The sequence below is a fragment of the Fistularia commersonii genome, chromosome 4 (assembly GCF_037954325.1).
Source record: "Fistularia commersonii isolate RoL2024-O1a breed Wild chromosome 4, RoL_Fcom_v1.0, whole genome shotgun sequence".
Taxonomy (NCBI): Eukaryota; Metazoa; Chordata; class Actinopteri; order Syngnathiformes; family Fistulariidae; genus Fistularia; species Fistularia commersonii.
In genome coordinates, this window is record NC_141287.1 from 9,173,154 (window position 1) to 9,199,804 (window position 26,651).

The window sequence follows — 26,651 nt, forward strand, 5'->3', positions numbered from 1 at the left end:
AAAAAAAAGTAACCTGCAGAATTAATTTCAAACCTGCTGGTATGCTCAACAGGTCACTATAGATCCATGTAAAGGAGAATACTGTGTAAGAAAGGGGTGACAATTTACACCTTGACCACCAGATGTCAATCTGCCAAACTCTTTATTTACAATTTCTACCAAACTTTTAATCAAATAAAGTAAATATATTCAAAGGAAAAAGTTCAACTTACAACTCAGTCATGACTTGAAAATAATTAATCCAATGCTAAGAATGAGAGGCCATTAAATTGCGGTATAGAAAATGTTTCAACTTCCACGATGAAATTAAATTCTCAATACTATTTTAAATTAGTTCATCACTGATGAGTATTTTACTTTAAACAAAAACAAAAACAAAAATCAAACAACAACAGCAAAAAGAACAAATTCCACTTATCTACTTGTAAATAAAGCGGGTACTCCTATATAATATTGAAGACAATAGATGTTTTTTTTAAAATCATGTGATTTACTGAATGAAGTACTTCAATAATTGTTGTGAGATTTTTAGATTACTTTTGATTTTTATGTTTGTGTCTTAAAGGTTAGCTTAATTCGGGATATATTTGCTATTTCTTTACATATTTTTGTACTGCCATTTTTTTCAACATGACAACATTGCAACATTTTGCATAGAAGTGTTAACTTTTTATGTGTGATGACACAAATCAGATGTGTACGTGCTTGAAATTTCAAATTTGGTTTTAATAAAGAAAAGTTGGTTAAACGTTCTCCTTTGTGTGTTGCAAATTTTATAAGAACTCACTGCCAAGTCTGACCTGATTTTTATCTAAAACAAACTTGCCCCCTCCCTCCACCGCCCTGGCACACACACACACACACACACACACACACACACACACACACACACACACACACACACACACACACACACACACACACACACACACACACACACACACACACACACACACACACACACACACACACACTGCGGCGTTTACAGACGGACGGACAGGCGATCGCTCGGTGCTCCGGAGCGGAGACTCACCTCTGAGTGTAGTGGTACAGTCCCGTTAGCCCGCCGTGTCTCAATCCAGGTCGGAGACGCTAGTCGACGGTCAAAGCAGAATGAAAGACAAACGGGCGAATCTCAGAGGACTTTAAAATGGATTATATGATGACTGTTTACCGGCTAGCAGTTTTAGCAGGGGCTTTAGGTAAGTAAGTGCGACCGTCTTTACTGGAAACACTTGTCTTGTCGTGGAGGCGCAACAGGTTGACCGTATTTTTCCCGGAGTCACTGAAGTAACGCTGTGGGTGATTTACGGTCGCAGCGACCCAATAATCCGTCCGGAATGTCCAGTGTCTTGAGTTTACGCTGTGATTTTTACCCTAGATGTTTATTAAAACAGATTTAATTATATTACTCTCCAGGAAAGCTAGTAAGCTGTACAGTGTGGCTGTAAATGGCCTCTACAACATCACTGTCTAAACGACCTATTTAAGAAACCTTTAGTGCGACCGAACTTGTCCACAATTTATGGCTGTAAACAATCCGTTTTCACTTGTCTCATTATTAATTCCTTAGTTTTCAAGGAAAAATGCTGAATATTACAGAGGGATTCATTTTGTTCCTTAAATTTTCTGTTCATAAAATCTTCTCAATTCAATTTGTTATAATTTTAATGTTATGAAATGAAACTAAAATGAAGGGTTGATGGAAATCGTTATTTCAACCTTGATATAGAGATGTGAAAAAAGGAATCAATTATCACCTCATAAATATTGCCTGGTTCATTAATGAGATTCATAAAGGTGTAATAAAATACAGATGTAGAAAGCATGTGTTCATAGCTTTAAACTTGAACATGTGAGAAATATTCTTTTTATCGGCTTTTTCATGAAATAGATGCAATATCTTTACTTATCAGACATTGAGTTTTATCTGTGTTATTTTTTGAGTCAATGAGTCAATGTGAAGGAATGCAGAACACAGTAACTGCAGGAAATGTGTCGACTTCAGGGAGGAAAAGACTGACCATATTCAGGAAATGTGCTGCATCCAACAGCAAGCTATGACCTCGAATACATGTGTAGTCACGTACTAGTTAAAATCAAATCTAGTCTTCCTGTGAGGCCTTAAGCTGGTGGCTGTCTGCAGTCTACAGGCCCTCCAATGGGTTCACTAGCCCGTGGTGAATCACACCTGATGTAAACAGTAGTTAACCATCACTTTGAAATGCGACCACAGGTTTCCATGAATGTATTAGAAACTCCTCTCGGCTCAACTCGATTGTATTCATGGTGAGACTGTTTGGTTTAAATCGCTAGCAGATCATTGGTTTGTTCACACTCAGCAGGGTAAAGACAGATATGCCTATTGGCCAGGATTGACAAGTCTCCTCCCCTCCAACAGACCCTCAAGTGGGACAGAGGGGGGAGATTTGCTGCACAACACCAACAATGGGTTGATCTGTGAAAAAAAAGAAACAAAGACTCGACCGCACTTCTTTTTTGGAAACAATGTATGCACCCAGTCACCCCTCCTCCTGAGTTCTCAAACTGTTAGAACAGGGGTGGACAAACTACGGCCCGCGGGCCACATCCGGCCCGCTAAAGATTAGTACATTATTCATACTTGATGTGAATGATTGAATGATCGGATCAATGGATGTGGGAGCTCAAACAGGAGATTATTTCATTTTTAGAGCTACTTGAGAATACTTGAGAATTTTCCTGAGCCGAATGACACAGATTGGCTTTGTGATTTAGCTTTCACTGTGGACATACTGACACACATGAATGAGCTGGACATGAAGTTACAAGAGAAAAAACGGTTTGAGCATGAAATACAAGCAAACGTCAGAGCTTTCGAAACAAAGCTGGTTTTATTTTCAACGCTAATGTCAGACGAGTCTGATATGTACTGTTAACAAATGCGTTTTTTTTATATGTATCGTATCTTATGGTGACCCGGCCCGTCTGTCAAATTTTAAGTCAATGCGGCCCCTGAGCCAAAAAGTTTGCCCACCCCTGTGTTAGAATCATCAGGTTGAACCTCCATCATATAATTCTGAAATTAGCAACAGTGACAATGACAGATGAAATCTGATGACAGCTATATCAAAACAAATCAAAAAAATAGAGTCATATTGTTTCAGCTCATAAATCATCAGTATTGTTGTTGAAATTTCCTGCTGATGGAACCTTGGCCCTACAGAGAGCTGCAGCTACATCATTGAGATAAATCCAATGAATGAAGGATGTGCTCTCCTAAACCTATTTGAAGGCACGGCAGCCCTTCTTTTGTTTGGATTTCCTGTCCTCTGAAAAATGTTTAGAGGGAATTCCTGCCCCACCTCAGTATCGCAAACTGTACAACAGAGAACATCCACAAGTATCTGACTTATCTACAGTATACCCTACCTTGGTGAGGACAACCCCCGGCCTCATCACAGGCCTCAGCAGCACCCCCACACACACTGGAATTTAACCCCGCTGACCCTGGTTCCCCTCCCCCAAAACTCATCGAAACACACACAAACACTCACACGCATGCATACACACTTACACACACACACAGAGCTGATCTCTGTTCCTGTCTGTGTTCTGTTTTGATGAAAAATGATCAAACAGGTGTAATCTCCCTCACTCATCATGACACCCTCACTCACCCACAGGGGAACAGACCTCCCCATTCAGTTCATCACCTTTAAGTCCTCTGAGTCCACTTTAGGAGGGTCAGGGGATGTGCACAGGAATCAATAATGTTATGACTAATTGAATTGTGCCTTGCTCATATTGATCTAATTGCCGTGAGGAGGCGTAACCACATTATGTTTCAAGAATGTGAAACTTGCCAAAAAAAAAAAATCCCTTCTCATGTTCTCCATGTTTCTGTATGAATGTGTTTGTCAGTCTGTGCATGTGACAGTGTGCATGTCACAGTGCGGGAGAAGCAGAGGTTCGCGATGCTCTTCCAGTCCATCGTCCTCCCCTGTAACTTCCAGACGGCATCCATCCAGACTCCAGTGGTGCAGTGGTGGTACAAATCCTACTGTCATGACCGCACTCGGGACTCCTTCAGCCTGCCAGAGAGTCTGGGCATCCAGGCTTCTGAGCTCGGCACTAAATCCCACCTGGACTGCTCAGATAGCAGTCGTACAGTTCGAATTGTGGCCTCGGCACAAGGATCGTCCCTGACGCTTGCTGAGCACTACAAAGGCAGAGACATTTCCATCGTAAACAGTAATGCACCATATTTTTTCTTTTTCAAAAGCCGAAAAGAAAGTCTCTGCAGTGGTTCCTGATATTCATCACCAAGCAGGAATTAGAGCTGCACTTTGTTTTTCAATTCTTTAAATACACCTCTTTTGTCTTTGTCTTACTATGCAGAAAGTTAAATACGTGCAAGTCAAACCCCCTTCTCTCATTTCTATTTATCAAAGGACCCCTTGTAAACCCCAAGCCTTATCAAGGGAAAGCACCTGTCCTTAATTCAACACAGTCAACAATGGGCTCCTCATTAAATACAGTTACAACTTTAGAAGGGTGCAATGAAGAGCAGAGATCTGTTGAATAGATTTGCCCCAAAACATAATAGATACTTCTTGCAAGTGTGTTTTACCACTTCAGCATGCAAACCACAGAAATTTCCATAAAATATAACATCATGAGTGAAGGAATCAATGTTTCCTTCATAAAATAATTTAATGCATTACTTTGTGTCAAACCTTGCACATTACATAAGTAATTTATAACCATTTCAATGAGTGAAAATTCGTAAGCACCACAAATTCATTACAAACAGGTTAATACATGTCCAATTTGTGCAACATTTATTGATAACTTTAACTGGAATATCTTTGATTACATTTATCAAATTGAGCTGTAATAACAAGAGATGAATATATTTTACGAGAAAGAACGGATTATCCCAATGGATAACCCATGAATATTATATTTACTGTGGAATGATAAATGATTGAATACAGTTGTCCTTTACATATTACTATGGCTCTAAATTCATGAGTGAAACCCTTACCACCCTGATCTGTTAAAGATTACGTCGGCTTTTGCTTCCAACAGAGTCTCCGTATAACCTCTTTTTTTGTCTCCACACAGAGGCGGAACTGCGGATCGGGGAGCTGCAGTGGGGCGACAGCGGAGTATATTTTTGTAAAGTCATCATCTCTGATGATCTGGAGGGGAAGAATGAAGCCCAGGTGGAGTTACTGGTGCTCGGTATGAATAGATTTCATTTAAGTCAAAATAATGAAATTCAGTTACTGGCTACACTGTTTATGTTTATATTTTTGTTTGGCTCAAGCAAGAGTCTTCTGTGACAGCATCTATGCTGTTGTTTTTGACTCTTGACCTCCAAGACTGGCACTTTTATTCAACTAACTGTTCTATTCAGGTGGCTGACATAGCCACCTGGTACATCCTAAGTCTATGATGTCAGGTTTATGTACCTCCTAAATGTACAGTAAATGGGTTTTTATTTGCAGTCATCAGCAGTTTGCAACTGCATGTGTGTGTGTGTGTGTGTGTCTGTATCTGTGTGAAATTTGATGAAACTGAAGATTCATAGGAAGACTTGGTTGCAAGTTTTGTTGCCAAAGTGTTTTTGCTCCTTAAGCCATTGCCATGGCAACACACTTTTCGGATGAACATAATCCCTGTTAAGGGAAGCTAGTGTTGACATGAAGAGAGATGCACAGATGGGTTTAAACCAGACTAACTGCTGGATCCTAAACATAAAGTCATTTAGCCCAAAGGCTACTTTGCTTGAACATAAAGTATTAAAGTGTGCTGATACATACAGGCTTCCCACTGTGAGCCATAATCGGATTATAATCAGCTCACAGGAGAAGAAGAGGGTGCCTAATCTTGTGAGAATAATAAGATAGGCTGGGTTTTTGGTTGTAGGCTTTTGATGACCACTTTGCAACTACACATTTGCATGAGGTGGACTTGTTGCACTTATGAGAACACTTGAGAAATTCATTAATTTCATGCTCATTTTGTAAACAGGGTATTGTTTTTCACATCCTTGCTGAGCACAAAATGAGAAGAGTAAATCAAATCTTACACTGCATGCTAAGTTGTGTTTCAAATAATGTTTCAAAAATTAGAAGTTAACATCACAATGAAGGGGGTGTGGAACTATGACACTGTTCACGTTTAGACAATTTTCTTTTACTCTAGGTTTTGCTTCCAACAAGTTCTTCTGTCTTCCACCAACTTATCTGCATTAATGATATATTTACATTGTCAACAGAGGCCGATTGTTAGACACTACTGTATTGTCAAAATGATATAGAAGCTAAAATGCAAACTGAATAAAACAAATTCAGTACAAGAATAGAGAGAAGGATACTGTTGTGGTTTGCTATAAGAGGCTCGTCAGAGTTTATCGACCGGTTTCATTTTAACAAGCGACTTAAACCTTTCAGTCTATTATGAATACAATTTATGGCTTTTTTATATTTGTAAATATGGACTTACGAAATAGGTTGAGTTTAAATGATCTGAACCAAAGAACTTATTCAAATCCTTTCTCATAATCAGATGTCTAGCTAACAATCCAGGTAATGTGGTGTTTGTGAAGTGCTTTTGTCTGTGTGTTCGACACAAATCACGCTCATGGTTTTACCAGTGTAGTTCATTTTTTTATAGTAGAAAATACATGTCAAATCTGATTTGAACTTGTTGTAATTAAAATGATCTGCATGCGTGGTTTTGATCATGTGTTCATTACATTAGAGCAGATAGTATTTTGCTAATATCTCCAAGTGGCAGTGTTAATCCAACACAAAAGTGTGGGACTACAAGCTGTTGAAAGGATACAGTACATCCCAGTATCAACAAAGTCCATCATTCTTTACACAATGACAAGATTTTATTTGAAATATTTCAAATATTTTTTCAGCATCTTTTGAAGCTAATTGTGAAGGTTTACTAAAGTTATGTTTACTGACAATGCGAGGGATACGCAAAAGCTCATTAAATGCAGATTGTACATGGATGCAAACCATTGAGCCAGAAAAGGATTTTTGGTTTTAGATATTTGTGAGAATGAAGGAATGTCATCTTCATATCAAGTGTTAATGTCATGATATTAAATCCATGGCCAACTCTTTTTGTTTTTCAGTCTAATAATATTTTGCATATAATGTTCTGGAAAAAGAATCACTGTTGCACCTTGCCACCTGTGAAGCAATACAATGTGTTAGGTTGCTATTTATTCCCTCTCTTTCCATTGGCATGAGTGTAGGCCAAAATGTGGAACTACTTATGTATTCAACAAATTCATGTGGGGTTCATTTTTCTTTCACTCCCTTTGCTCAATCTTTTGCTTATGAATTCCTGTGCTACCCTGTCTCTTACTTTCCGCCCCTTCATGGTCTCCCTTCATCTATCAATGGCTCTCCCTCAGAGTATTGCACAGCTTTTTGTCTTTCTCGGGTTACTCAGTATAACAGGGCCTCACGGTATGTACAGTAAATGAGTGTGCAAAATTGAAATAGCAACTATTACCTTTTTTCAGTAGGGAATGTGAACAGTCTATCTGTTGTCAAGGAGGCCAAGAACATTGATAGGACCATATTGTCACCAGTCTCTTTCTTCCTCAGAACTAAATATAAAGTCGCAAACGTTTGTTTGTCAGTTCATAATAATTAATGTATTTATTAATATATTTATATCTATAATATAGTAAAGAACTGATTGTATTTAAATTGGGGTTTGTCTATCTTGACAGCTTTTAGTTGCACAAATACATCATTGTTTCAGCGGGACACAACTCAGAGGGACTTGTGGTCCCTTAATTATGTGCCCCAGTTTACAAAACCCCCTCTTTGTCTTTTCACATTGGGATCTTCTGCATCACACTGTGTTGTGCGCCTGATGAACATTCTCATCAGCCTGCAAGTTGGTTGTATTGTGACTATAGCGTAATCTAAATAGTTTGTTACCCACATTTTTTCCGCCTTAATCCTCAGAATAAACACAGAGGCTTGTTATAATGCTAGAGCACCAACGAGCATGGTTAGAATTCACTAAAAATATACAAAGTATCTTTACCTTGCTGTCTCAATTTTGGGGAAAAAAATCAATTCAAGTATCTTTATTTATTAAAACCACTTTTTTTATTTTGACATGTCAAAATATTATTGTCGAAATGTCTAGTGCATCCAACAGTCTTACAAGTTGACAATGTTCCTTCATTTCCATATGTATAAAATTCCTTATACACACCATGAATACATTCTGAGCATTGGGCTGACATATATCAGATAAGCCAATCTCATGTTGGATGCCTGTCTAATCAAGCAAAATAATAGGTGAGACTCACTGAGGTGGTGTACTGCTACATCCTGTAAGATTTTATAGAGTCAATTTTCACAAAGACATCTTGGTACATGTCTATGTTTTATGTGTCTGTAGAATATATAGATTGAAATCTGCATTTGTTCTCTTGTGCATAAATCTATCATGATTGAGGGGCACATCTGAATTTGCAGTAAAGCCACATGACTGGCCTGCTGATAAAAATAGATTCACAGAAACCTGATTTGGCTCGTGAACTCTGAGCCCAGACTTTCTTGCTGATGTTCATAGGGCAGTGTTCCTGAATAAACTACTGGGAAATAGCATAAACCTCTATTAGGAGCTTCAAAATATGCCAGTGATTCTTGTGATGGTTACATAATGTCAGTTGCCCGGGAGATCTGCTGAATGTGGCATGTTAAAGTGTTCACCCTCCTCGCTCCCCACTGAAGCAGTGCTTCACTTCACTGTCAGAAGTATAAAATGTTCTTATAAAAAGGAGATTTCTAAAATCCAATGGATCAATAGAAAAAGTAAAAATGTTCGACGAGGAAACACAATAACACAAACATTTGTTTAACAAGTTGTTGAATGTCAATGCAAACTTTAATGGTAAGAAAATAATATGTTAATACAGTAAAATGATGATGTAGTAAACTGAGACTACTGGCGGAATTTAGGGTTGACCCAAAGACTTAAATCGTCATTATACCTTTTGCTATTGCTAGTTGAAAGGATGACCGCAATCCATATCCTCAGTTTTGGTCTGGAGTCAGCGACATTGACAGTGGGTCTGCTAGAGTCGATGATGTATAAAAAACTTGGGGAACTATGATTAGATAAAAAAGTGCCAGCGTTTTTCAGCTGAGAATTTGCTCACAATAGTTTGCTTTAAATATCACATCGCTCACTTTCTCTACTCTTGTTTTTCACACCACACTTGTTTTAATGGACAGGCTCCAGGCTATGTGACAAATTAAACTTAAAGCTGTTCTCTATAAACTTTAAACTTTGATCAGATGGATTAGGGAAACAGGAACATTGTAATTGAGATGATAACTGATTTAAATTGCATGTTAGTCAACTCTGGTAGAGCTGGCATGTTGTCTCTTTCAGAGGCAACACAAGTTTTGTCACTTTTGTCCCTAAAATAGTGCATGACCGCCAATCAACCTTCCTGCTGACAATATTTCCTTTTTTTCTTCTGCTTCCTGCTTCCTCTGCTGGCCTTCATCTTTGCTTTCTGTCTCTCTGCAGGCAGAACAGGTCAGCAGGACGATATCCTACCTGAGTTTGATGTGGAGATTATGCCAGGTAGGGCAACTCACCTTCACGCAAATTTGACTTAATTGCCCGGCAACCGCACGCTCCCTTAATTCTTCCTAATGTTTTAATCTCATTGACCAATCAAAATCTTCTTGACTAATAAATTAACAAAAAACAGGATAAGAAAAATAGCTGTCCGCCAGTGAATCAGGCCAACCAAAAAGAACACAGACACAATCAGTGTTTTTTCCTGCAAAAATCAGATGATTAGTTTACATACCACGTATGGTGAGTGATTAGGGACTTTGAATGAGGTTTGCTTTTGGGTACATCCTGAGGAAGTATGGTGTTAGGGTTTGGAAGTTCTAGTGATGTAATGTTGGATAGGGGTTCCCTGGAGATTGTCCGAAGTGGCCTGTTTAGTGTTTGTTTGTTTTTTTTCCAGATGCATCTTCAGAAGGGACGAGGACATCAAGCATACTAAACTACTTTATTTAGAAATAAATCCTATTTGTCTGTAATAAAGCCTTACTGCACAAAATATGAGTGTGCTATAACTATAGCAACTTTGCTGGGTTGATGTTGAACCGGGATGTTGTCTTTGGGAACTCACTGTTCAAAGATTTCAAGGATTTTTCTCTTGCCTGCACCAGTGGTAATCTGTTGATGCCGTGGCTGCCCACTGCCCTGAGAATGATAATAAACAGTGTAATCTTGTTTCTGGGATGTCATGGGGATTGTTTGCACATTTGTTGTATTTCTAACAGCAACCATTCTGACATTCCCAGGGTCTAACAGGAGACAGGACAGACTGCACTCACCTGTCAATGTGAATCTTGAGCTGTATTCGTGTCTGTCTGTGTTGCAGAGTGGGCGTTTGTCGGCTCTGTTGTCCTGGGCAGTATTTTGGTCCTTTTACTGCTGGGGATTTGTTGGTGCCAGTGTTGTCCACATTCATGCTGCTGCTACGTCAGCTGTTGCTGCTGTCCTGATACCTGCTGCTGTCCACGTCACTGTGAGTAAAACGTTACAGCCTGTGGGTATCAACTACCAGTCAGTTGTGGGGAAGGTTTAATTGTTGTTTTTTTGTGCAGTGTATGAAGCAGGGAAGATGGCAAAGAGTGGACAGCCTCCCCAGGCTGTGTATCCTTACTACATCCCTTGGGTGCCGTCTGCAGTGCCTCTTCCCTCTTCTTCCCAACTGGACCCAAAGACTGTCTCTATCTCCTCACTGGAGAATAACCTGGCAGGAGGTGAGTGAACACTTAAGAGCCAGAATTCGCAGTCTGCTATATTTCCTGACCCCACTAACCCTCATGTCATCTCTCACTTCTGGTTCTGTTACAAAGCTACATAGAAGGAAATATGCTTGTTTTCCTTAAAATTAGTTAAATTTGCATGACTTTGTGTCAATATGCGCCCAATCCTTGCATGATCATGTCCCTGTGAGTAGCTGTGTCCATATCCACAGTGCGCAGTGGTTATCGACTGAAACCTAGTCAAGACCAGGATTCAATGAAAGTTCTGTACTACATGGAGAAGGAGCTGGCTCAGTTTCCCTCTACCAAGATGGCTGCAGTCCAACGTAAGCCTGCACAGATTAGGGCAGCTCTATAATCTGTGTAGCAGTGTCTCAGGGTCTATGTGTTTGTGTCCTTTTTGATTTGCATGCTGTATGTGAAGTCTTTGTGGAAATCAGTTATCGATCTTTTTCATCTAATCCCCATTATTCATTACATAACATCTAACTGGCACCATTTTGATGTGATTCTCACTTTCAAACAGAAGGTTATGATGGAAATGTTTGTTTTCAGGAGGAAGTGGAGGGAACTTGTTCTAGAGTTAAAGTGGAAAACGGTCATCTGTTTAATCACGGCTTTTAGATTGGATTATCAGTGTAACAGAAGATTTAGCTGGACATTATTCAGAAGCTTCACAGCAGTTCATTTTCTTTTCTGGAGTCTTAAGATATTTTAAATTTTAGTGTGAGAGCATTATATAATGATGAAAAAAGATCCGTTATGACTGATGAGTTTGTATAATTTTCTATCATACAAGTCATACTCAATACAAGTTGAGGAAACTGCAGATTGTTAGCTTATTGTTAACTGTTATTGATGTGATTTTAATCCAGTCATTGTATTTTGTTTAATGCAATTTATCTTTGTAGTGTAATGTTTTTCCCCCTGGAAACTTTCATAGTAATTTGGAAGGTAAATTCAGAAACCCAACCTAAAAACTGTGAAATATATTTCTGACTTTTTTAAAGAAATTGCATCAGTCTCTAATCTTGTTTGTATCCAAACAGCAAGTAGCCTTTCAGAGCTGAGCTCTCTTCACGATGGAGGGAACATAGATTTCCGACACACCTATCAGACCGTCCAGATGAAGGCCCTGCCACCCATTACAGACACCGAAGAGCCGACAACGCTGAGAGTATCTCCTCAGTATCGCAGGCCTAGGCGAGCCAGAGAAAACCACTCGGATGATGAAACTGACAGAAGGTAGTACCTGTTCTGACTGATTTCAAATTGAGTTTCTGGTGTCAGCCTTCACATTTTAAAATCTGTAGTGATGCAGTTTATCTCAAAACTATCTGGTAAATTAAACAAATGGGGTTACTATAGAATCAGGAAGGTCTCATCTTACATTTTTTCCTACCACATTTAGAATCTGTTATGTAAAATCAACAATACAATATGTAAAATTAGAAGCTGGCGTGTGTTTGCTTCTGTTTGAAATCAAGGGGCCCCAGGTCAAGACATTGCTAACAAGGTCATGTTTTGTGACTTTAGTGTGAATTTAAAGTTTCTCAAGCACAGCAGTAATAGACAGGGCTTGACGAATGGTTATTAGATGAAATAATTTAGTTGTAGTATAAAATAGAGGATGAGTTCATTATGTGTTGTCTTGTTTTTTGTTTTATGTCTGGCTACAGATGGAAACACAATTCAGAGTACATGCAGAAAATGACACTGAACAGAAGAGGGCGCACAGGGTCCCTGGATGAGTTGGAGGAGTTTGCCCGGTCTCACGGATCTCGTGGTCGTCGGCTTCCAGACCACCCCCCTCACAGAGATCATATCCCTCCTCGCCATTTCTGTCGAGGTGAGGATGATAGCTGGGGTCGTCGAAGCCCCTCACCTTTACCACAAAAGAGAAGGGACACGTGGGACAGTGATCGCCCCCCTCGACTGCCCCAGCACAGAGGCTATGACAACGCCTACCTCAACAGTATTCTGGAGAGTAAAGCCAGGAGACAGGGAGAGGACAGAGGTGCCTGCAGGGTGGATGAAGACAGTGACACTCCCTCTAAAGGCAGCTCCAGAGGCAAGGGCAGCAGCAGTTACTATAGCCGGTCACCCAGCAACCGTCCAGAAGATGAAGATCCTTTGCCTCCATACTGTGAGAATGAATTGGAGCGTTATCGCAGGGCTAGCCCATCCATTGACCGGTACCACACTGTAGAACCTACGAGATCGGAGCGATATAGGACCACTGAAACAACAATGAAGTCTTTCAGTCAACAGGGGACATCGCACACCCTACAAGGAGGCAGACAGGGGAGCGAAAGGAGCAAAAACCTGGTGAGTTATTTGTAGCAGGAAAAAGGGAGCTCCTCTCTTCTCTGCACATCAGGAATGTGCCTGTACATCCTGGCAATGATTCAAGTAAAAAGGTAGTGATGTTCTTTATTTCCTCTTCCTGTCAATAAATCCCATGAACCAACTCACCCAAACCTATGAACAAGAATTTGTTTCAGCCAAAACTTTTTATTCTGTGGGTACTGACCAGAACAGCAAGTGTATTAGTCTGCAACTGAAGGAAAGTCCCAGAAAGCTATTTGTTGCTTTTGGAGAAAAAAAACAGTGTCAGACTCTTTATTAAAGCACAACAGTTGCCTGGCACTCAAGAGGTGACAGTATCGCTGTTTTTTTTTCAGCTGGGACTAGATTTTTTTTAGCCTTGCCATCTTGCTCTTTTTCTTAAGCATTCTATTGAATTCAAATCAATGAAGGAAAAACATGGGCCCCAAATGAAACCATATTTTCAGACCTTCAGTTGGGAACATTGGAGTTATCATGAGATTTATCGACAATAAGCATCATAGAACAACATACTCTTGTATCTGCAAAGGTTTAAAGAGCAATTATAAATACTTTGATATGTCTTCTTGAAATGCACAACATTTATGTTCTTACACTCAGTCATTCTTTTTTAGTTTTTCAATATCTTAAATAGATGTAACATTTTAAAGGCGTTTAGTATAAATGCAAGCTTACCATCAAGATGTAGGAGCTGCTCACTTATTCATTGGCTGATTTATTTCTACTGAATCAAAAGGATTTTACTTACACAGCTTGAGCTGCATGATTACTGTCAACTGTGACTGATGCCTCAGGCACCTCACTGGACAGTTGTTGTGTTTGCATGACCGCCACGTAACTAATGTATGGCTCATGGTGTATTTCATTTACAGAGTAGAGCACTGAGCAGGGACTCTTTCATTGTATGACAATGTTTCTCAGATTCAGCTTTCACATCACTGCCATTATAACCATCTTACTGCTATGATCTGTTTTCAAAGCCTGACCTATTTTATTAAAATGATTGCACCAGAAAACAACAGTGACTGGGAAATCCTGAGTTTGAGTATGCATGCTCAAATCAGGCAGTTGTTCCTCTCCATACCAGGCAGTTTGTTGTGGTTGTGTGTGGACTTTTATTCATGTGCATTATGTTTACCTGTGTAATAATATAGGTAAGGCTTACAAATGTATGTGGTGCCTACTGTATATCTATTTTTATGGGTTCGATGAGTTGAGTAAATGGAATTTTACGTTCAGTGCCAATATCTTACTATCTGTGTTTAATACTGATGCCAGTCTTACTATTTTATATGTCTCTCTCTCAGTACACAGCAACTCAGGTTCACATTATATTTTCATGTCTTATTGTATGTTGTACTGTATTTTCCTGATAGTTTTATTGCCATTGATTACTATTCCTTAAGTGTTTTTGAAGATTCATTTGCACTGTTTCCAATAAAGTAACATATGACAACTCAACAGTTTGTATATAACTCATAAAATTTTAGTTATGTAGACATGAAGAAGAAAACATTTATGAGCACAGGAATCTATAATGGGATTTCCCCCATAATTTAGGTCCAGTTTATTTTATCCTTAGCAGGTGACCATAACCCTGCATATGCATTACACCAATGCACTGCAATTATTCAGTCCAATGATGATATTGCAAATTCTGTGCACAGAAAAAATGGCAGGTAGTTTGGGCTGTAATGCCAGGAGAACATTTTGAGCTCAAATAAAGGAAACAATTCAACAATTCTCTCTGCATATGGCTCTCCAATGGATTACATCGACAGCGCCAAAAAGCCCCAGAATCTGTCTTGACAGCAAACCCTTACATATCCATGTAAATATGAATATACTAATTTTTAAGGTCAGATCACGTATCGGATGTCTTTACCTGAACAACCAATCTTTCACTTATTCCACTAAACAACTTCTGGTCATAACAACAATAATCCCACTGCTTGGCTACGATGGTGTCATTTACAGACTTATTTCCAACACTCTCCTCCATTAACTTGATGTCATTAATCATGCTGCCATCGTCACCAGAACCTCATTCGATGCTCAGCATTCTTACCTGTATTCTCTTCCACATTAGCTATCCCCTCACTCATGTCGAATGACTCACTGGTACCTTCTTATAAATAAAACACCCGGAAAACCGCACTATACTTCCAGTCTCCTCTTCATCTCAACTGCTCAGGCCACAGACTATGCTCTGTATTACATCAGTTAAGCACCGATGTATCCACTGGTTAAAGTTACAGTATATGGTCTAATGTCAAGGATGTCGAGGAATGTTGCAAAAACCTACAAAAACATGTCTCACTGAATTAAAAAAGATAAAGTAGTGATACAGTATAATCAATAGTTCAGCATTTTTGCAATTACTTTAGTTTAGTAGGTCTTACAGGTTTAAATATTCTTTCTGTTCCTCTACATCATCTGTTCATTATAATAATCTCTGACCTGATGTCAAACAGTAGATTGGGATCAGATAATTTTCTTGAAAATTCCCAGAACAGGTCTTCCCAGACCTGTTCCTGGAAGATGCTGGTGATGGTTGATCCTATGACACAATGTGGACTATACTTGCAAATTACAGACTTCAGCTTATCCACCATATCGAGCTAAGATAGTTTTGCATCTCCAATTTACTCTTCAAGGCAAGGCAGGTAATCTGAAGGAGCAGGCATGACATTTTCATTGAGAAAATGAAGTGGAAATTGATGAATTTCAGTTATTAAATTTTTTGATATTGTCATTAGCCATCAATCTGCTGATCAAAAAGAAGTCTGCTGTATTTGTTTGTATAGATTTACATTCCTATGTGATATTTTTCGATAAAAAATACACTACAGAATCTGATCTTTTGAATGAGTCAGATAATGTTTGTGATAACATGTGTAATTTTGACAACGCCTTTATTTCTTATCACTGCTAATCAAAAACACACAATTTAATCTTCATCTTTAAACAGTCAGCTAAGGGAGCATATACCTTTCAAGCTTTACAACTTATTGAAAGCACTGCATACTTTGGATACTGTGTTTTCTTGTAAATCAAGTGCGTTTTTCTTGTAATCTTTATGTTATATGTGCACTTTTTGATGAAAGACATATTGCAAGCAGAGTTTACCATCAGAGTTTCTAGTTGCAATGTTCAGATAATATATTTTGGTGCAGTAAAGGAGTTGAGTGTGTATGATTATTACAGGAAACCTAGATTATTACAATAAATAGTGGAAAAACTTGAGATTAGTTTAGTTATAAAAATAGTAAAAAGGATGTTTTTCCTCCAGAAGCACAGGTAATGTAAAAGAGCTTTCAAACTTGCCTGCTGAAGGTTCAGAGTGAAGATTTGGTGTTCATGTCAGTTTTTTTTTTGTCGTTTGTTTTGTTTTGTTTTAATCCATGCAGCTCTTCATAGAGACCTGTAAACACACTCCAATGAACTGAGAGCAGCACTTAACCCTGGTGGCTTGTTTAATGTTTCTTGGGCCTGTGCCCTCAGTAAGAGATGTAAACATCCCCATACAAAAAGCTCTGACACTTGTTCAACATGACTCATCCAGAGAGTGAACTTTAAACTCCCGTTGTTTGACTCAGACTCACAAATGAGTCAACTTTGAGCTTTGCTGGAGTTTCGCATCATTTATATTTCGATTACCGTTTATGTTAAAAAAAAAACAACTAACAAAAACTGTTTCCTTTTCATCAGGAGCATAATGAGGAAGCCTTTTTCATTCATTTGGATTTTCTTTTCAAATGGGTGCTGTGTTTCCAAACTCTGGCTCACTTGCACCAAGATTAACAGTTAAACTAAAACTGAGCCAATACCCTTCTCACACTTCTCAATTGATGATTCTGCTCTTACTCATCTTGGTGGGGAAAAGGACAAGCTGGAACTGCTAGTTTCTCTCCTCTCCTCCTCTGACGTTCACCTCTCTCCCTCCCCTCCCTCCCATGCAGCCGGTTGTCAGCTTGACCTAATCTTCACCAGAAACTGCCCTCCAACTAACATCTTGGTCAAGCTGTTGATAAGAAACAACTCTCAGATCACCATTTCATCACCTGCACCCTAGCCCTCTCCCCATCTCCCTCAACTCCCCCCACTACCCACTTGGTTTCTATACGCAGACACCTCCGTTCACTGAACCCCATGGATCTTGCCTCATCCACTACTGTGTCTCTCCCCTAAATCAATTAATTTCCCTCCTCCCTGCTGACAAAGCTACTGACATACTGATTTCCACCCTCTCCTCCTCAATAGAACAACTCTGCCCCCTCACCTACAGACCTGTTCACTCAACCCCACCAGCTCCATGGCTATCTGACACTGCGTAGTGACAGTCAGACCCTCAGAGCGGCTGAACGCAAGTCCCTACTTCCTGATGACCTCCAAACCTTCCAATTGCTCCTATCAACCTTCTCGTCCATTCTCTCAAAGACGAAAGCCACCTTCTATCGCTCCAAAATTCAATCCTCTGCATCTAATACCGAGAAACTCTTTGAAACCTTCACTACACTTCTCCAACCCCCCTCCTCCCCCTTCCACCTCTTCTTCCTGATGATTTCGCAAACTTCTTTAGATCCTCTATCTCTCACAATCCAACCAGCTCCACATAGATTCCTCACAGAGGATACAGCGCAGATACTCATCCAGGCTTTAGTCATCTCTTGTCTGGACTACTGCAACTCTCTCCTCGCCGGTGCCCCAGCGGTGACCTCAAACCTCTGGAGCTTATTCAGAACGTGGCAGCCCGCCTGGTGTTCAATCGTCCCAAATTCTCCCACACAACTCCCCCTCTTATGTCCCTTCAGTGGCTCCCGGTAGCCGCCCGCATCAAGTTCAAGACCCTGGCACTCGCCTACCGGGCAGTGAATGGGACAGCCTCATCTTATCATCAGGATATGGTCAAGCCACATTTGCCTACCCTTCTCCTCCGATCTGCCACCTCTGGGCAACTGTCCACCACATCACTCAGAGCCCCTGGCTGCCGATCGAACCGGTCTCGGCTCTTCTTGGTCTTGGCTCCTAAGTGGTGGAACAAACTCCTGAAAAAGGTCAGAACAGCGGGGTCACTGCCCATATTCCACCGTGAGCCGAAAACATAACTCTTCACCAAGCACTACCCCACTAATTGCACCTAGCCCCCCCCACAAAAAAAAAACAAAACAAAGAAATGAATGTATGTATGTATATGGTTTTGAGATGGCTATTTGGTAGAGTGGTCACTTCTGACTTCTGACTACTGGTACTTTGGATCTTTGGTGACTGAATTGCACTTTTTGTAAGTCGCTTTGGATAAAAGCATCTGCCAAATGACTGTAATGTAATGTAATGTAATGTGGTCTCACTATTCAAATAACAAAAGAGGCAGCTGTTACATACCACATTTGTTCACAGTACATTTTTAACTGTAAATCTGCTTGCAACAGTACAAAGCAGAAGGAAAAATACCCTGTAGGTCCATGGATATACAGTTTGTGTAAAAGGGGTGTTTAGCTGTTAATTGATCACACACTGAGCAAAGGATTTATCAATATTTAAGCAGGTTTTAGAAGCTTTGAATTCAGTTTTATCACAACCAATATACTATTAGTTGTAGTCTTTACTGCCTCCTATGTGATAAAATATACTTGTTTTTCAGGCTGGAGAAAGAAAATTAAAGAATAAAAAAGACCACTTGTTGGAGAAATTTTGATAATGTTAATAAAAAACAACACTTTTTAAAAGAAAGTTTTTGGGGCTGTTGTGATACAGCAGGAATCCTGTATCTTAAGATAAGATAAGATAAGATAAGATAAGATAAGATAAACTTTATTGATCTCCATGGGGGAAATTCCTTTGTCACATCAGCGTAACAGTTATGTCTCAATAAATATGAATATAAATATGCTATAAAAATAAGTAAGACAGACAATTAGAAGGCAATTAGGAAAACAGAGAACAACAGCAACAACTTCAAGGATAAGAGTGAAAAAAATGAACGGATGCACATAGACAACCAAAACTAAACGACAACATAGCCAGTGACAATAGCAACGACAAGAATAAAATGAACAAACAAAATAGACAGGATGTGAGGGGGCTGCAACCAACAACAGGTTAAATATAAGACAATATAGTGAGGGCATGACTGTGAATGGGCGAGGTTGTGCTTAAATGTCACTTGTGTTAAATAAGAGACATTTGAAGATAAGCAATACTCGATCAGCAGGCTGTTTTTCGTGTCTTGTAACTTCACTAGGAGGCTGTATTAGTTAAGATAAGACAAGATGATACTTTAGGGATCCGAAATTCGAGAGGACAAGACGACAGTCAAAAAGACAAAGAATAAATTAACAATCGAGGAGATCTTTATCTAGAGGCGGGCAATTATTTTCCCTGGCGGGTCACATTTTGTATTTAATTTTTATGTGCGGGCCATCTAGGTATATTTAAATATTTACTTTTTTTGGCATTTTATTTCAACTAAATGTTCCGACATTATTTTGCATGTAATCATCCGTGCAAAATTAAACAAAAGGGGGGAAAAAAAGGACTTTCTAAATTCAATATTGATTGAAAACACTTGTTAGAATATTCAAAAAAATAGTTTGGCGTGCTGAGTGCAGTACAATACTTGTAGTGAATCGAAAAGAATCTCAATCTATGATAACAAACCCAGGATGGAGAGAAGCTTTAACGAAATACTGCATCGACCCCGCAGCTCCTCCATGTTGCACCTGTCGGCGGGGCGGGATCAGTGATGTCACCTGTAGCTAAGTGGGGGGAGGCGGAAAGAAGAGCCGATGGGAAAGTTGGTTATCTAGGTTATCTACCTACTCCTCACAGCATTTGTAATGTTTTCACTCCCGCGTTAGAAATAAGTCACGCTGATATTCCAAAAACTTGCCTACATGAGGTTTCTCCCCGGCTCTGCTGGATTTTTGTCGGACTTTGACTCCGCCGTAGGTCAGAGAGGAAAGCTTCCGCCGAGGAAAACAGAGCGACGTAATGGGGGACGTGATACTGTTGGCGCTTTTGCTGAGTTTGCTACCAACAGGTGAGGCTCTTTGCCGTTCTCTTTTTCCGTTATATTCCTCACCTTATAATTACCTTATGTGTTATTTCAAAAGGAAGCTACTAAAGCAAACACTCTTAACAGGTAAGGGGTTAATTATCGACGAACAAGGCCGACCGTTGTCACGTGACCTTCGACTACGGCATCAGTGTTTATCACTGAGCCCATTCAAATGGCAGATCACAAGGCGCAGCATACTGTTTTTATATTTCTTCATTGATTAATAAACGAATCAATTAACTAATAACTAATTAATAACAAATCAATAAACGTACGTACTTATTTACTTAACAGATAATGACAATAACCCGGTCCACCCCTTAATTTGTTTATTAACTATCTTTTTCTTTTCATTTCGACTGCCTCCTGGGGTCGCCACAGTCAATCCTCTCCCTCCATCTAACCAAATTATAGCTGTAATTTTATTTCTTTCTACAAATGCTGTAAATATATTCAAAATAAGTAGTAATTATGGGGGGGGATTTAAATCGTAAATCCACAGATAAAGACTGACTGTGTTTGACGACGGTCATAATTTATTAGCAGAATTTATTTGCTGGGGGGCAGGGCAGAAAACATTCCCCTGTTAATAGTTTTCAATCATTTGATCAACTCAGTATTTTTTTAATGCAATTTAAACACTTCAGACACTGAAGTATAGCATAGTTTTTTTTTTGTCCTGGAAAACTTTGCAGTAACTCCTGTTTACTACTTTCATTTTTACGTGATTGTTTTTTTTGTTTTTTACTATAAGCAATCAATTACCGATATAGTCTTTATTGTCAGTGTATTCTGATGTATTTGGGAAGATCTCATTGTGTTTATTTTTTAATTCAACATTCCTATCAGGATATTTTTGATTTCCTTTTTAGCTAGCCCTTTCCTCACTTAGCCAAAGTGGTCTGTCATCAGCTTATCGCATTTAATTCTCTGTCACTGCTCCTGACTCTTTTTTTTTTTTTTAGAATATTTTGTTTTACAGTTAAATGGGAACCAGTCTGGTGAGATTCTGACAGATCTAGCCCTCAGAGTATTTTCATTGCGTGCTGATATTTTACTCCTTGCCCTTCATCTCATCCTCGTCTCATCCTGGTGACAGAGTTGCAGTGCATCCAGGTGATTGTACCGCAGGCAGAGAGAAGCACCACGTTGTTCGCCTCCATCATTCTGCGCTGTGACTACACCACTTCAGCAAACCCACAGGATGTCCTGGTCACCTGGAAGTACAAATCCTTCTGTAAAGACCCGGTGTTGGAGTACTACTCTACAGGTCAGGGGCTGAGACAGGGGAAAAAAACATTTAGGGAACAAAGCAGTATGCATGATAAGTGGTAAAGAAGATATCTTACTCAAAATATTAACTAAACTGAAATAGAAAAATTGTGTGTGTGTGTGTGTGTGTGTGTGTGTGTGTGTGTGTGTGAGTGTGAGTGTGTGTGTACTGAATATGTAGTATACTGTATACTATGGGGAATAAAACTTTTTTATGAATTTGTTAAGTCACTATTTATCCAGCCATTTCGCATACTGTTTTTTTCCCCTCTTAAATTCTCAGAAGCTGCTTGCATAGTGATTATATCTATGTCAGTTTCTTGCCTGTTATCATAAAGGCTGAGCAGGACCTAAAATAGGTAAAATTAAACATGATCTCTTTATGTGCTCAAATGACAGAAACATAAGAAAGAATGTAAATGTTAATTTGACTTATAGGGTTCAGTGCAACATATCCACTCTAACTTCATTAGTTTTTGTGCTTTGAAAGCAGATAATAGCAGCTGTTTCTCCACCTAGCCACTAAAAGTCAGTCTTAAGGAAATATTGAGATAAACATTATTATTTTCTGATTATTTCATTCTTTTGTAACCTGGCATATACAGTAAGCCTTTTCTTGAAGGAAAAGAGCAAGCAGAAAACATTGAAAGTCAAAACGAGTAGCTGTAAATTGGTTGCATGATAGCCGTAGTTATTATTTTACAATGGGAAAACAAATACCTCATAATAAAAGCAGGGGAAGCAGGTTTGGGCTGCTGAGTGAACAGATGATAATTTTCATTTTTTTTTAAATACACCTGAAATTCCTAACAGGTGCTGGGAGACAACGTTTATAGCATCTTTCTGTTTCTACAGGTTACCAGGCAGCCCTGCAGCTTGGTCAGGACCCAGCCAATGACTGCCCGGACAGGCAGCGCACAGTGCGCACTGTAATCCAGAAGAGAGGCCTGAATGAGCCCATGCTGGGTGTGGACTACAGGGAGCGTAGAATCACCATTCAGAACAGTAAGTTTGATCATAACAGCAAGTAGGCCACTGATTGTCTCTCCATTATCCAAGAAAAAAAACATTGTGGCAAAAATGAAAATGATGGAGTGTGTGTGTGTGTGTGTGTGTGTGTGTGTGTGTGTGTGTGTGTGTGTGTGTGTGTGTGTGTGTGTGTGTGTGTGTGTGTGTGTGTGTGTGTGTGTGTGTGTGTCTCTTTCATTTAAGAATGATACACTTTAGCTTTTACATAAATCTCTTTTAAAGAGAAAAAAAATCACAAATATTTCAGTCTCTTAATTGTCTTAGCTGCAACTTTTCCAGCACCATAATTTTGATTGCCTTTATTCAGTGATGTGAAAAACTGAAGGTAAGACACAGAAATTATTTATTTTAATTGTTTTCACTGGCACACGTTATTAGCGACAAATATTTGCACAGTAGACAACTTCCTGTCACATTTTCCCCTGTATATGCGGGATAGACTGAAAAGGGCTTACAAAAATCAAATTTGAAAAGTCAGTAATTTCTTAAAATATGGACAATTGTTTCCTTCATATCCTTTTGCTTTTCAGTGTAGCTTTATATCTTTGCTTCAGTGAAACACTTAAAAATGTTTTTGCATTGAATATTTGTCCAACTGCTTCTGTATTCTTTTGATCAACAGAGGCTGACCTCGTCATTAATGAGGTGATGTGGTGGGATAACGGTGTGTATTTCTGCACCATTGATGCTGCTGGTGACACATCAGGAGACTCAGATCGAGAAATTAAACTCATCGTCTACCGTAGGTTTTCAAAATCACAGGGCTCCCAAGTGTCCCTGCTGAGGGTAAATGTGTGTATTTGCTCATGAATACAAAACCTAATTCTTGTCATTTGCTGGCTCTGGCTGCTTCCAGACTGGCTGACAGTGCTGTTGATCATCCTGGGTGCCCTTCTACTCATCCTGCTCTTCTGCATATGTTGCTGTCAGTGCTGCCCTCAAAAGTGCTGCTGTTATGTCCGCTGCCCATGTTGTCCACAGACATGCTGCTGCCCAGAAAAAGGTAAAGAAGATAGTATCTAGTTTGCTATAGCCTTCAATTAGATAGATGGGACAAAATAAAGATAAATATAGAAATGAATCAATCAATTTTTTAAATCACCTTAACTTGTAAACAGTAAGAACAGAAGTTAATTTGCCCTCAATTTTTCCTCATAAATTTCATTACACCCATAATATAAATTCAAATGTATACTAAAATAAAACATGCAAATAAGATTGATAATCTCCTGTTAACTGGGCTCGTGGTGTTACAGAGAAGTGGTCAGAATTCGAGTAGAATAACACAGCTTAACGAACACATCACTTACTGGTGTTCAAACATTTGAGAGGTGATGAATGATGCCTGAAACACTATTTTTCTTCTTCCTCTAACTTTATTTGTGTATGACATCTTTAACTCACAGTACTTTACACTCAGTGGCTGTCTCTCTGCCCTCAGCTGTGATGGAGCACAGGATGATGCAAGACGCTAAGAGAGCTATGGCTTCTTGGAAGTATGGACAACCCATTTATGCTCCCATTAGTTCCAATGCCTCCTCGCAAGGTGTGCCTATATTGTATTCAGGTGAGTGACCCCAAACCAGAAAATACCTAAACTAAATGCTTTGCTGAAAGATTCATTGCACCAATGATTCTGAGGTGCCAGAGGCATGCTGACATGAGATCCAGAAGCACAGTATCCAAAGTGCTGTCTGCTTTTCAATTAAACTGCTCTCTAAAAGTCTCTTGCCTTGTTGTCATGATACAAATTTTACTTAAAATGTAAATTAAAAAAAACAGGTTGCTTTTTGTTTCAATGGAAAAAAAGCTTTGGACTTGAGAGAATATCACCTAAATGAGACACTGGATACCCTGTTTAGCAGCTTAGCACCATCATCTGGTTAAAATTGAAAGTACTTTATCACCTAGTGTACATGGATTAGTGTATGCACTGGGAGCCTTATGGAATTGATAAACTAAATATTAAATAAATATTAAAATGGCGATTGATTGATTTTTTCTTGTAGACGGATCAAGCTGTATTATCTCAGATATACTGCACTGCTTGAGCAGCACTGCAGTTAAGTGGGATTTATCCTGCAGATAATGACATGAAACTGATAGAGGGAAAGGCAGAAGTATTGCATTTTAACTTTCTTTTGGGCAGACCAAAAAGTGATTAAGATGATCAATGTTTTCAACTGATTTTTCGATGCTTTGGATTTCAGGCTCGTACTCGGACCATCCTGCCAAACAGAACTTTGCCATGGCTCCAATGTCTCTGCCTCCTGTGACCATGCCACAGCAGCAGCACCCTCCTCCTCCTCATCATCATCACCACATGAATGGCAGTGTATCTGCCAGCGTCCAGGGCAATGGCCAGGTGTTAGACTACCTTGAGAACCAGGTGAAAGCTCTGGGTGTTGGGGCGCCTCAAATGCATCTGTTGCCTGTCCAAAATATGCATCCATTACCAGCACATCCCCAACCTCAGCCTGTTCCTCCCACCATTCCCTACACACCTGGACCTCCAAGCATGTTATCGGCCCTGGATGAGATGGGTGTAAGAGGGACGGAGAGAAGGGTGATAACTCTACCTCCGATTATCCAGCGCATACCCAGTTTATCCTCACGCAGGGGGTCTGGCAGTGGAGGAGCCAGGGGGGCTCAGAGGCTGTCAAGCCACTCCAGTGAGACTACAAACCGTTCTGCAAGGGGTGCCCAGCAAGACAGCCGTGGACACAGAGAGCTTTCTCCTCCTAGGCAAGGGATCTTGCAGGATTACTATGATGAGTCAGATCAAGAGAATTGGCGAGGAAGAACAGCACGCAGGGATTGGAGGAATGAGAGGGGAAGCTCTGCAGGGAGGAGAGGTGGTGGGTCCAGGCCGCGGACACAAAGTCGTGATGATCTTGTTGAGGAGATTCAACGCAGAGCACCATGGAGAGAAAGGAGTCACTCACCACAACATCTTAGGGGGTCCTGGAGCTCAGATGAAGAGGGCAGCAGAAGGAGAAAAGGGGCTAATGGAAAGGATTGGCCTGAGAAGCCCCCTAGCTATTCCTCCATCGAACTCCAGCCTGGAACCAGGGATGGACGGAGGAACTACAACTGGCTTTCTGTAAGACACACACACAATTCTCAACACACACACTAGTGTCAGCTGGGAGTCACGCTCTTTGGGAATCTTTAAAAAATGTATTTACCCTAATTTTCTTACCTCTACTTAGATGGTCTTTCTTTACCTTCTAATTGATGCTAGTTGCGAGGGATGTTTTATCAATTCAGGGATCGAAGCTCACCAAATATTGAGCTGATAAACTGTGTACAAAACACCCCTGTTGATGAATCCAAATCCTTTGATAATGGTGTCTCCTTGCGCCACTGGCAGCTGAAAGCTCACTCTTTTGCCCCTGTGTACTAATCTGACCTCTGTCACTTTCCCTTTTAGGATAGAAGCTCCCGTAGCAGCACCAGCGTAGTCATCTGAAACATTTCTATCTTTGGGCTTTTTTTCCAAATTGTTTCCATATTTGTGAAAATTAAGACATAGCAGCTTATTTGTGACAATTGTGACATGTTTAACATACATTCAACATCTATAATTATGTAGAGTAGCTGAATTGTTTGATGCAAATCTTGTGTTACGTGCTCTGTGTGTGAGTGACCTAAATATTTCAATTCAACAGTTTAAACAAGCAGATCCGTGGCTTATTGTGGTCCTGCAGGATATGTTTTGTAGAAAGTGCTTTTTTTTTATTGTGACATATTATTTAAATATGTTTTTTATGTCTTTATTCATACTAGCAAACTAATTAAAACTTGAATGAAAATTTGCTCCAAGGACATCAATAAAAATTCTGTGTCGATTTATCACCCTACTATATTAATTTTCAATAAAGTTTGCTTCATTTTTAACTTGCTATAATGAATTTTATTGGGTTTGAATAATTTTTTTTAGATACAACTGCTATGAGGTTGATAATTTGTTTCTTTATACATCAAGATACACACAGAAAACCCATGAATCCCAAAATATTTGAACTGATATGGGGAGATAATGGAAGACCGGTAAAATTTCATAACATATTTGTTGACATGTCAAAATCTATTGC

General features: G+C 39.6%; 2 protein-coding genes and 1 long non-coding RNA gene across 8 annotated transcripts; 2 read left to right on the plus strand and 1 right to left on the minus strand.

The window, feature by feature from the left end:
- The first annotated feature begins 981 nt into the window (after positions 1 to 981).
- Positions 982 to 14,896, plus strand: LOC147234597 (immunoglobulin-like domain-containing receptor 2). 4 transcript variants are annotated; one of them, XM_086145151.1, is made up of 9 exons: positions 982 to 1,202; positions 3,904 to 4,233; positions 5,110 to 5,229; positions 9,577 to 9,633; positions 10,454 to 10,600; positions 10,680 to 10,838; positions 11,039 to 11,170; positions 11,894 to 12,089; positions 12,524 to 14,896. In XM_086145151.1, exons 1-9 carry the CDS (start codon positions 1,151 to 1,153, stop codon positions 13,185 to 13,187), a joined length of 1,857 nt encoding a protein of 618 aa, XP_086001277.1. In that variant the 5' UTR covers positions 982 to 1,150; the 3' UTR covers positions 13,188 to 14,896. The 4 variants fall into 4 exon arrangements, with proteins under 4 accessions (XP_086001277.1, XP_086001278.1, XP_086001280.1 ...); XM_086145152.1 differs by having other exon boundaries at positions 11,057 to 11,170; XM_086145154.1 differs by lacking the exon at positions 11,039 to 11,170.
- LOC147234598 (uncharacterized) lies at positions 7,863 to 20,213 on the minus strand. 3 transcript variants are annotated; one of them, XR_015106031.1, is made up of 6 exons: positions 20,086 to 20,213; positions 19,854 to 19,951; positions 12,813 to 12,988; positions 10,739 to 10,828; positions 10,407 to 10,598; positions 7,863 to 10,272 (listed from the first exon to the last, which is right to left on the minus strand). It is a non-coding gene; the product is annotated as an uncharacterized LOC147234598 (long non-coding RNA). The 3 variants fall into 3 exon arrangements; XR_015106029.1 differs by lacking the exons at positions 19,854 to 19,951; positions 20,086 to 20,213 and adding an exon at positions 16,521 to 16,684; XR_015106030.1 differs by lacking the exons at positions 10,739 to 10,828; positions 19,854 to 19,951; positions 20,086 to 20,213 and adding an exon at positions 16,521 to 16,684.
- Positions 20,101 to 26,454, plus strand: ildr1a (immunoglobulin-like domain containing receptor 1a). The gene is made up of 8 exons (XM_086145156.1): positions 20,101 to 20,235; positions 21,353 to 21,523; positions 22,381 to 22,530; positions 23,177 to 23,296; positions 23,411 to 23,557; positions 23,996 to 24,121; positions 24,765 to 25,657; positions 25,988 to 26,454. Exons 1-8 carry the CDS (start codon positions 20,187 to 20,189, stop codon positions 26,024 to 26,026), a joined length of 1,695 nt encoding a protein of 564 aa, XP_086001282.1. The 5' UTR covers positions 20,101 to 20,186; the 3' UTR covers positions 26,027 to 26,454.
- The last annotated feature ends 197 nt before the right edge of the window (positions 26,455 to 26,651 follow it).

Coding starts and splice junctions, on each gene's coding strand:
- LOC147234597 (XM_086145151.1), top strand. CDS start 1,151: ATGGATTATATGATGACTGTTTACCGGCTAGCAGTTTTAGCAGGGGCT. Junction 4,234..5,109: donor AGACATTTCCATCGTAAACA/GTAATGCACCAT, acceptor GTCTCCACACAG/AGGCGGAACTGCGGATCGGG. Junction 12,090..12,523: donor GATGATGAAACTGACAGAAG/GTAGTACCTGTT, acceptor GTCTGGCTACAG/ATGGAAACACAATTCAGAGT.
- ildr1a (XM_086145156.1), top strand. CDS start 20,187: ATGGGGGACGTGATACTGTTGGCGCTTTTGCTGAGTTTGCTACCAACA. Junction 23,297..23,410: donor AATTAAACTCATCGTCTACC/GTAGGTTTTCAA, acceptor GGCTGCTTCCAG/ACTGGCTGACAGTGCTGTTG. Junction 25,658..25,987: donor GGAACTACAACTGGCTTTCT/GTAAGACACACA, acceptor TTTCCCTTTTAG/GATAGAAGCTCCCGTAGCAG.